This window comes from Monomorium pharaonis, chromosome 4 (assembly GCF_013373865.1).
Source record: "Monomorium pharaonis isolate MP-MQ-018 chromosome 4, ASM1337386v2, whole genome shotgun sequence".
NCBI lineage: Eukaryota > Metazoa > Arthropoda > Insecta > Hymenoptera > Formicidae > Monomorium > Monomorium pharaonis.
Genome location: NC_050470.1, coordinates 20,522,522 through 20,534,446, shown reverse-complemented (window position 1 = coordinate 20,534,446; position 11,925 = coordinate 20,522,522). Strand labels below are relative to the sequence as shown.

Genomic DNA, 11,925 nt, shown 5'->3' with positions numbered 1-11,925 from the left:
ATTTATTAAGAAGGTGTCCCTTCGGTCTTCTGTAAACTGAAGCAAACAGAATCGATACACCATCCGGTAGACGAATGTCAATGATCAAATATTCGACATCATCAATGAGATCACTTTCAGACACATCGACAACCGCGGCCCTAAGAGAGTTGTGAACGTAGCAGGCCACACCACCGCCCGCACGTCCAACACGATCATTTCTAATTAAAAAATAATCACTTAAGGTGACAAGGTCATCAGATACCCCCGCATGGAGCCAAGTTTCAGATATAGATATCACGTGATGGAAGTGCGTACAGAAATGCAGCCTCACAAAATCCATATGCCCACGTAGTGAATTCGCATTGAATTGAGCAAAACGAATATGTTTGGACTCCAATTCCGAATTACCTAGCATGACAGATGACGGTGAAGGAACAGAAGGAGCATGTCATGTAAGCTTGTCAAGGTCTGCCACCGAGTCCACTCGAATCACTGGTTCGCCATCAGAGCGCCTAACATTAATACGACCACCACTGACCCAGACATAACGATACGATCGTTCCTTGGCGGCACGCTTGGCTTGCGTAAGCAACTCATAAATGTTTTTGGGAAGCAGTTCGTTCACATAAATATTTCTACCAGAGTCGTTCTCACAAACATCTCTCTGCACCAGCACACGACACGCGCGCTTCTTCAAGATGACAGCATCACGAACAGCAGCAGAAGCCAAGGTGACAAAAAGCGAAACGGTGGAAGAGGCCGGCAAAGAATTGTGAGGCGTTCCGCGACGCGACTCACGAGAGACGGCCCTAACATCTAAGATATGGCACGTCAACTCAGGGATACCGAGCTTTGAAAACACGTTGCGTACAATAGTCAAGGAGGTGACAGACGCTGCGGATGGTACACCAGATATGATCAGCATATTGTCAGTTTGGTTGTGTGAGGCTGAATCAGACGATGCCTGATGCTTCCTCATGTCACCGACATCACGCGCAAGGGCGGCACAGCTCTGCTCCAACGAAGAGATGCGCTGGCTATTTCTCTCCACATTGCCAGCAATGACATTTAGTTGATTGAGCTTGGCATTAATCTCATGATTTGTGCGCCTTTGTTCCTCGATGAAGACAGAGAATTTGGCGTCTGACGCATTAAGTTGCTCCATTAACTTCAGCAAGAGTTCGTTGGTTGAAACATCAGCCCCCGCCAATGGCTGCGACCGCGACTGCAAGAACTCGCACCCACAGGAGTGGTCATGCTTCCAAAATTGAATGGCTGTGATGTACCAAGCACCTCGGGCGTTGAAGGCGTGCTTAACGAAGCCGACAACGACCTACAACACTCGTCCGCGTATCTGGTGACGGAATAAGACTTTACGCAGCCCGGGTGAAACACCCTCCCGCACTCACATCCAACCGATACAGTAGCAATCGGTTTATTACACTTAGCACACACAGGTTTCATAGGTGGGTAATTATACGCTAATTAACTCGATACAAATATGAGCACACAATTCAATCACAGAAATGCGCGTAGTCGGTTACGCAAGCAATACTGTCAAGCTTCACAATGCACGATGAGGACTAATCCGAACACCCGATAGATGTAGGGATCACGCAAAGCACACGCCTCAGATGCGGTGGAGCAGCGAGATGAGGCATGGAGAGATCGGCTGATGGAAGCCGAGCATGCGCAGGAGAGAGACGACCGATGGAGACAGCAAGCCGGAAAGAATGATAATGAAATCCAAACCCAAAAAGAGCCAAAAACACCAATTAAAGGCTAAGTGGACACCCACCAATGATGGAGAGTGTCAAGAAGATGGGCCCTTGACCGTGAGACTGCAACAAGAAAGCCCCGTAGGGCAGCAACACAGCAGTAACAAGCACAGAAATACGGAGCAAGAAAAGCACGCCTGTACGCAGTACTCACCAGAGAGAGAGAGAGAGAGAGGGAGAGGGAGAGGGAGAGGGAGAGGGAGAGGGGAGGGAGAGGGAGAGGGAGAGGGAGAGGGAGGGGGAGGGGGGAGGGACAAACTGATCATGTGACCGCGTGCTTAACGCCCGCATCGAATCAGAAGAGACGCGGTTTGCCACTCTCTCCCTCAGAGGCTCTCTACACACACTTGCTCCTCCTAACCAAGTCCGTCAGTATTAATCAATACTTAACTTCCTCAATGCTGTAGTATTGACCAATAGTGACACTAAATACTCAGTATTTATCAGTACTTAACTCCCTCAATACTGTAATATTGACCAACAGTGACTCTTAATATTCAGTATTCATCAATACTTAACCTCCTGAATGCTTAAGTATTGACTAATACTTAATCTCAATACTCAGTATTATAATCTGAATACTAAGTATTAGAACCTCAATACTTAGTATTGAGCCTCAATAGTATTTTTCCGTAAGGGGTGACTGTTAGGAAGGACTCTCTCACCAATTAAGAGTCATCTATTAGAGACTCATCTATTGTATACTACGATGATTTGTTTATGTTAGTGAAGATTGTGAAGGTATACGAAATTTAGGAGCGACGCTGTCGCCAGTACATTCACCGAATTGAACTGTGTATAACATATATCGAAAGTTTTGAAGTGTATTTTTTGTTTTTTCACTTGCTTTTCATAATTTTTTAATTATAGTCGTACAAAGGGCTTAAGAGAGTTAAGACGCACAGAGGGGCATCGAAAATATTTACTAAAAAAAAAAGAAAAAAATGTTTTTAATTCGAAAACAGTAGAACAAGACGACAGTGTTTCTAGTGCATCTGCAAAAAAATTAAAGAGACAAGAAGAAATTGCTGTACTTCAAGATAACAATATAGTGAAAGCTTTTTACTCTGTCTATTTTTAAACTTCTTTTCCCGCGCCACGCTTTGCACGCGTGGTCGATCGAAGTGCTCTCTCACCGATGACTTTAACACGATCCTCGGGTAGGAGGAGCTATGCACCAGGTATTCGAATGGGCACCGACGTCGCCCGCATCCGGGTAACGTCGCTGCGGTTTCCGTGGTCTCTCGACCGTCCGTTGCGCACACGTGCGATCGAGACCCACGGAGGCGCACTTAATTCGCCACCGCTGGACCAGGGGGAAGGAACCGGATTTAGGTAAGTACAGATTAACGCAGGTATGTATCTTGCAGGTAAGTATAGAATCTATTTCACGTACATTACAGCGTAGAAAAATACAATGTCTGTGCACACTTCACTCCGACGCGTCTCACCCGAGAATGCCGGCCTTTGTTAACGCCGAGTGCTCCCACTCGCGCCCTCCTCCATCCAGCGCCGTTGTCGGCGCATCTCCCTACTAATCTATCTGCTGCGCGCTGCAGCCGCCATCTTTCAATAGAATACAGGAGTTTAAATTTTCTGACTGTATTTACTGCAATTTCCAATCTTGTGAAATGTAAAAAAATGTACATGTGACGGAAATGTCACATTTCAAACAGCAAGCACGCGTGGTCTTGGATTCAAAATTGCAGTATTGTGGTGAAAATTGCGCTACTCAATATATTCCTTCATGCAATTTCATAGGACATTCATATGAAATAAATCGCCGCTTTATATTTCTAACGAGAGTGTTAGGAATTGGCTTTCAAGAGGATGCCACTCCGATAAGGATGTGACAGGCGCATGCAGTAGACGACTCAGGAAGGAAGAATACTCCGTCGTCAACACCAAATTAATATTTTAGAAGCGGCTATGGAAGGCGAAGGTGTGCTGTATAAGCCTGGAATTGATAACTGTGTGTAAGTTTAAAAATACACCTTTTATTTATACGTAAACATTGCAGTACTTAAAACTTTAAACGCGTTTTTCTCAGAACTGCATTTTCAAAGATTGTGCCAAAGATTTCTGAAAAACTATTCAACCGATTAATCTGAAATTTTACGTGCTCTCTTCTAACATAAAATGCAAGTTTTTGATCAAAGGATTTTTTTACTTATATTTGTAATTTTATGTACAAAAAACGCGCGCTTTTTTTTACTAAAATCGTAAGTTTGACTTTTGGCAGTCGCCATTTTGTTCTAAATTAATTTTTTCCTAAAATCTTCGATTAAGGACTAGAAAATTTCATGTACAAACTAAAATTTTTTGTTTTATCTGTTTCAGATTCACATAACAGTTGGCATCGCAAAACGTGTTTTTTTAAGGCGACTTTGTTATTAACTATAACTTCTTTAAATTTTAATATTTTTACTTGAAATTTTTTTTGAATTTTTTTTACATATTATGTAATACAGTGCCAATGTTCATAAATTAAATTTAATACTGTAGCTTCAAAAAAAATCCCAATAAAGTGTCTTTTTTGGGCTTTCTAACTGCCCTTGATCCCTTAAAATACCATCTCCGTTCCTTCTAACCAACACATCTAGAAAAGGGATTTAGTTGTTTTATTCTACTTCTATTGTAAACTGAATGTTAGGATGCTGAGAGTTGAGGAAGGCAAGAAATTGAGGAAGAGTATCTGATCTGCCATGACTCCAGATCACAAAAGTATCATCAATATATCGGAACCATATAGATGGTTTGAGAGATGCGTTTTTTAGAATTTAATTTTCAAAATGTTCCATAAAGATATTTGCGATAATGGGTAGTGAGAGCCCATTGCTGCTCCAGAAGTTTGTTTAAAAAATTCTCCTTGAAACTGAAAATAAGTTAACGTTAAACAGTGTTCTATTAATGGAAGAAGGTTCGTAGAAATTCTGTCGGATTTCCCGATAATGTTCAAAGTGTTCTGGTTCAAAGTGGACTGAAACATTTGTGTACAATGAGACTATACCAAAGCTTACAAGGATATCATTAATTTTTGTTTTGATTTTAGTGATTTTGTTCACGAAATCTATTGAATTCTTAATATTAGAATCATTGAGTCCAGTAAGTTCTTGTAGAAGTTTGGTGAGATAGCGGGTTAAATTATACGTAAGTCCACCTATATGTTGCTAACAAATGGGGCGTAATGACACTGATTCTTTATGAATCTTAAGAAGGCCGTAGAGGAGCCGAAAATTCTCTGGGATTGAATTTCTAAGAATTTGAGGAGAAAATTTTGCATTTCTAAGGAGAGAGATCGTTTTTTTCTCTATAGTGGAAGTAGTTTTTTAATTGATCAATTAATTTCCAAACAGCACATATTAATTGGCAAATAGTAAGCCAATATTGTGTTAAGATTAGTCAATAGTTGACCAATGGTAGGCCAATGAACTGTGTTACTATTGAACAAATAACTCCGTCCCCTCCCCTCACCTCTATCCCTACTACTAGGACAAGGGATATACAGGGTGTCTGGTATTTTTTTATGGAATGTTTATGAGCAGGTAGAGCGCATGAAATTGAACAGAAAAATCCTTACCGGTTTTCCCTTTTTGCAATAATTAACAAGTTAGTGATTTGTAAAATTTTCTGTATTAGCCCGGCCTACCGGCAAATGCAAGCGCGCTGAGCGCCCGGTCGCGGCGGCTGCCCCTTCCCAGCGCTTGAACCTTGAGATTGCTAGGCGCGCGGGGGGAATTGTTACAACAAGCGACAATGGCTACGCACAAGCGACGCATAACGCTAAATTCTCCCTTCGAGTTATGATAGTTTCTTATTTTTTTTAATGAAAATAAAATTTTTTAACGACAAAAAGTATGTGTGTACGTGTACATACATGTGTACAAAAAATATCAGTTCTAATGCTTAAAGAAGTAATTACTAAATTTATTTTTTTAATAAATAACGATTATTTTTAATAAAAAATATTTTTTTGATGATAATCTTAAACGCCGTAAACTGTCATTATAAATTTTAAAAGAAGTTGTTATCATATGCTCGAAACAAAATTTATGCTTCTTCAAAAAACATTACAAAATTTTATCGATTAAAATGGAAATGACAACCAAATAAAATGTTTGTTTCAACTTTATATCCTTAATTAAAAATTAAATAACTAGAATATTTATATTTTTAATAAAATTAATCCTTGTGATAGACTCATAATACACGGAAAAAACTTTATGATAAAAATTACTATGGTAAGTAGTAAACGCGGGCCAAAGAGGAATTATGAAAATTTTTATTATGTTTTTCATCAAATTACGCCAATATTTACACTACTTATATGATATAATTCTCTGAAATTTCTTCTTACAGTTCGTGATTACTACCATAAATAATAAATCATACATAATTTTACTATAAAATTTTCTCCGTGTAAATTTACGAATATATGAATTTATTAAATGTTTGAAAACTTATAAACAATATTTGTTTAATTTAAGAAAATTTTAGTATGTAATTTTTATCATAAAGTTTTTACGTGTATTATAAGTCTATCACAAGGATTAATTTCATTAAAATATAAATATCCTAGTTATTTAATTTTTAATTAAAAATATAAAGTTGAAACAAACATTTTGTTTGGTTGTCACTTCTATTTTAATCGATAAAATTTTCTAATGTTTTTTGAAGAAGCATAAATTTTGTGTCGAGCATATGATAACAACTTCTTTTAAAATTTATAATGACAGTTTACGGCGTTTAAGACTATCATCAAAAAAATATTTTTTATTAAAAATAATCGTTATTTATTAAAAAAATAAATTTAGTAATCACTTTTTTAAGCATTAGAACTGATATTTTTTGTACACATGTATGTACACGTACACACATACTTTTTGTCGTTAAAAAATTTTATTTTCATTAAAAAAGGTAAGAAACTATCATAACTCGAAAGGAGAATTTAGCGTTATGCGTCGCTTGTGGGTAGCCATTGTCGCTTGTTGTACCAATTCCCCCCGCGCGCCTAGCAATCTCAAGGTTCAAGCGCTGGGGAGGAGCAGCCGCCGCAGCCGGGCGCTCAGCGCGCTTGCATTTGCCGGTAGGCCGGGCTAATACAGAAAATTTTACAAGTCACTAACTTGTTAACTATTGCGAAAAGGGAAAAACGGTAAGGACTTTTCTGTTCAGTTTCATGCGCTCTACCTGCTCATGAACATTCCATAAAAAAATACCAGACACCCTGTATAAGGACGGTTACAATCCAAGAGAGCTCAGAGCTCCTAGTCCTGATGATGCAAACTGCAACGTTTGCGAAACGCTGTACCAGGACGCATCATGTCATCCGGAAGCTCTTTCCTATTGGAATTAACGTCAATAGCCGTGAAAGCTTTAATAGCGTTTTCTACTGAGAAAACTAGTGCAACACTGGTGCGCACTGAGTGCAATTTTATTGTTCCACTGTAAAAATCAGTTCACATATTTTCAGTGTTTAATGTTCTACTGACAAAATTGATTATGGGCAAAAAAATTGCACCAAGTGCAACTTTTGCTCCACCGTCTTTGCAGATGGTGCAAGGTGCCGGTGCAAATTAAATAGATGTTATGTTCGTGCTTTAAGGTATTACATTAAAGTATATGTTATTACATTATTTAGTAAACTTTATAACAATGAAATTGTTTAATTTTTAAACCTGTCTAATGATGTGTTCCACTGAACCACACTAAACCTGCACTATTATTGCGCTAGTGGAGTTTTCATCGAAATCTACCGCAACGTTGGTGCTGCATCAGTTTTCTCAGTAGAAAACGCTATAAGTCTAAAAAAAAAAGGAATAACATTACTTGTTCAGAGAGTAAGAGTAAGAGTAAGAGTGAGAGTGAGAGTGAGATTGAGGGAAAGTGAGAGTGAGAGAGGAGAGGGGGGGGTGGGTGGGAAGAGAGAAAGCATTTTTTCAATTAAAAAAACATATGTATTTTTTTATCGCAGTACGTACGTATATACATTAATAAAAATGGAAACTATCTTATGATCTAATAGAATGTAACGTTATAACAAGTATAATAATGATATAATATTAAAAAAAACATCAAACATTTTTTAGCTTTAAATTTTCAATTATAAGCTACTTAAACATATGTAGCTTTAAAACAATAATTGTATAAGTGTGTATTTAAATTTGTTGTTGCATTTATAGAGAATTATAATTATTTATTGTTTAATCTATTTGTGCACAATTGATGTAAAAATTGTTTGATATTTATAAGATTTTTTTTTCAGAAGTTACATTACTTTAGAGATAGCAAGTTGTGTAATTAAGTACCATTATTTGATTGAAAGAAACTTGAAAGCAATTATGTTGCAAAACTTTTAATTTAAAAACAATTACTGTTTTTTAATCAGGCATAATGTTATTATGTTATTAACATATAGTTCTTTTTTCAAAATGTACAAATCTGATCTTATCGAGGGAAAATATCACTTATTAAAACATCAATTGTTTATTTACGTTTCTACTTTTATACTCGTACACATTTGAAATGTTTGATTAATGTTAATTGACGTTTCCCTTTCTTCATTTTTCTTTTTCTCGTTGTTTTCATTTCTTTTTTCCTCGTTGTCACTAGTTTTGTTCGACTCAGTAGTGGAATTTGTGTCACTATCTGATGATCTTTGTCGCACTATTGTATTGTATATGTTTATATTCATATTATTATCTTGTTGTTCGATGTTAACTTCTGGCAATTCAACAGTAGGTCGTGGCCTGTAACATATTTTATTTGATTTAAAAATTAAAATTAAAATTAAATTTGCTATAAATTTATTTAAGAAAGAAATATACACTGGCGCAAAAAAAACGAAACAAAATTTTTGACCAATTTTTAGGCAATCTTCAAAGTGATGCAACTTTGCGAAAAGTCATCCAAAATCCAATCGTCATTCTCCACGTGGTGCAGATCGGGTCACTTTGATGACAGCGGTATGATTGAGTTCAACACGAATAAAATCAATGTGCAATATCATATTGATACTCAAAATTCATGATATTCAAAAAATACCGTATTTATTCGCTAAAATACCTTAAAATGCAGTGTAAATTTCAAACTCGCGTGCAATCCACAAAAAACATCGTATCGACATGTTTTTTTAAATTGCTTAGAAAAGAATGAACTTTAAGAATCTGAATTAATATTAGCAAGATTTTAACGAGAAACTTGTGCAAAATGATAACAAACTTTTACTTTTTTCAATTAAAAAACACATGTTTGGTTTTCATACGATACAAAAGGTTCGCACTGAACAAATCAAACTTTCGCGTAGGGATTCTCAAAGTAGAGTCTTTGCCCTTTCAGTTTAAAAAAAAGTACATGTAATTTGGATGATTTTTCGCAAAGTTGCATCACTTTGAAGATTGCCTAAAAATCGGTCAAAAATTTTGTTTCGTTTTTTTTTGCGCCAGTGTAGAATCTCAAATTGAAAGAAACATGGCTGCAATTATCATAATTTTCTAGTAATTTATAATTATTTTCGGTACCAAGTATATATTTATAGTTATTTTAACCATGTAAATTATAATTAGTATTATCTTAATTATTATAATAAAAGTTAATATTATATAAATAATCTAATATAAAAAAGAATTATATTTATTATGATTGTGATTGTATTCACCTTATATAAAATATTAATCTTATTTTATAATCCACATTTTAATGTTTATTTTATTATAGGATAACTCCGAAACTACGTGAAGATCAACTTACGCCGCAAAAGTAAAAAAAAATAGAAAGAGTGAAGGTAATTTACACAATCATTCTGTGCCTATGTATTTTCATGTGTTAATATTGTGTTGTGATTTTACTTTTTTTTACTTTTAATGTTAAAACTGAACGATAGTGAATTGAATCAATTTGATAACATATTAGTAAGTGCGATTATGTATTACGACTTATATAAAATGAGTACTGTATAAAATATAAAAGATTTAATGGTTAAAGGATAAGAATAAAGCAAAATACAAGTAACTTAGTTCTTATATTCTTGATTTGGTTTGTTATCTTGTATACCCATCCGTTTGGAATACATGGTATTTTTAACACGCGGCATTTATACCACAGTACAGACGTTTGTGATTAGAAGAATGAAATATTTGCGGTTGCGAGGAGCACATAAAGTGTTCGTATTTGCATGTTACTCTTGATTAAAATTAAGAAATGCTGAATGACAGTCAAATTTGATTGAAGTCGATAATGTAAAATTGTTAGTGCACATTGTTAACAGAATTTCGTAAGTATTTTTTTTATAAATTTGGAAATCCTTCTTCAGTATTAAAGTATACGTATCACCACATAGAAACGAATATACTCTCGAGTATACTCTCAACATTTGGATATGACACTCAATAAATGAGTGTATACTTCCAACATAAAGTGTGAACACTGAAACGTTGGGGATGTACACTCAACATCTGTCGGTTGAAGGTATACACTTAATTTTGAGTGTGCACTCTCAAACATTGGATTAGAAAATGTTAAATAACAACAAAAGCAAGAAAAGCAAGTTCAACCGAGATTAAAATTAATCTGCATTGGTAAAAATGGACATAAAATGAATCTAAAATAAACATTCAACTATAGAGTGTTTAGCAGGCTTTGAGTATTAATTTAAGTATTACTTTCAACTTGGATGTTTGCTATCTAATTGAGTGTTAATTTCAGTGTTATTCTTAAATTTAGGATTAACATTGAAATTAACACTTAATTAGATGGCGAACGTTCAAGTTGAGAGTAATAACACCCTAATTAAAAGTAAATTAAAGAGCGAACACTCAAGTTGAGTGTTTACACTGAATTAAGTGTTTACCCTTTGTCCCAAATTATACTCAACTTGAGTATTTTTTAAGTGTTATTTTCAGTGTTTTTTCCGTAAGGGCTGAAATTTTTCGTATGAAATATTTTTACAGACCTTTCCGTTTAATTATTTCTGAAACTTTTCACATGAAACAATTTAACAAACTTTCAAAAGAGTTTTTTCTAAAATCTTTCACATGCAATAAATTTGAAACTTTTAGTTGAGTTATCCCTAAAACATTTCATTTGACATATTTTTACAGACTTTTCAATTGAGTTATTTCCAAAACCTTTCACATAAAATAATTTAATACATTTTTCAGTTGAGTTATTTTTGACATCTTTCACACGCTATCTTAAAAACTTTCAGTTGAGTTATCTTTGAAAACTTTCTTATGAAATAATCCAGCACATATATTGTTCGCGGACCGTCACTAGGTAACGCACGCCGCACCTTTCTCGTAATGCAATTCACACTTCACAAGCTACATAAAGCAGACCACGGTGACAGAAAACGGATCAACCTATGCTATCGTAGTGAGTTCTCGGGGCCTACGTGATATTTATTTTTGTGTCTTAAAGACACATCTTTCATGGCTAAAAATTTTAGCTTTGGTAACGAATCCTTTTTCTGCATGTAGTGCACCCATATAGCACAGAAACCTTTCAGAGATATTTCAGAAATGTTTCAAGTGAAAAGTAAATCATTTCAGAAACGTTTCAAAATATTTCTGAGACAGTTCTAAGACAGCTCTGAGATAGCAAAATGTCCGCGATGCTTGCACTTGAAACATTTCTGAATGTTTTCAGAAAGGTTGCAGATATGTTTCAGCAACCTTTCAGTACACTTTCAGAAATGTTTCAAGTGCAAGCATCGCGGACATTTTGCTATCTCATAGCTGTCTGAGAGCTGTCTCAGAACATTTGGAAACGTTTCTGAAATGTTTCACTTTTCACTTGAAACTTTTCTGAAATATCTCTGAAAGGTTTCTGTGCTATATGGGATACAAATAAGTTTGTCATTGTCTATATCAAAATTTCTAGAAAATCTTAATTCTCACGATTAATCAAATTTAATGTAAAATTTCTATCTATTTTATTGTTTCTATATCATGGAAAATTGTTAAAATAATAGCCTATCAAAAATATACTTCAATGCAATCAATTTGTATCATAGTTGAACTAATAAAAATTTTCATTTCATTATAAGTCATATCATATTTTATCCGTTTCTATACTTCAGAAATTAATGCTTTCCTATACCAGACAATTTATAATATTATATATAAAAAAATAACATTCCTAAATATAATACTATCATGTTGAATCT

General features: G+C 35.1%; 2 protein-coding genes across 3 annotated transcripts in view; both read right to left on the bottom strand.

Annotated features, from left to right (window-relative positions):
• Window positions 1–430: 430 nt before the first annotated feature.
• On the bottom strand, window positions 431–1,147 carry LOC118645382. Its single transcript, XM_036286259.1, has one exon. It carries the CDS (start codon window positions 1,145–1,147, stop codon window positions 431–433), a length of 717 nt encoding a protein of 238 aa, XP_036142152.1.
• Window positions 1,148–7,694: 6,547 nt separating this feature from the next.
• The window catches only part of LOC105835169, a 56,436-nt gene continuing 52,205 nt past the window's right edge, over window positions 7,695–11,925 (bottom strand). For both annotated transcript variants that reach the window (XM_036285655.1, XM_036285654.1), the window contains exon 7: window positions 7,695–8,509. In XM_036285655.1, coding sequence (XP_036141548.1) covers window positions 8,251–8,509 — 259 coding nt within the window. In that variant the 3' untranslated portion in view covers window positions 7,695–8,250. The remainder of the gene's footprint in view (window positions 8,510–11,925) is intronic.

Bases quoted from the DNA above. Each gene is read 5' to 3' on its own strand.
- LOC118645382 (XM_036286259.1), bottom strand. From the start codon at position 1,147: ATGGAGCAACTTAATGCGTCAGACGCCAAATTCTCTGTCTTCATCGAG.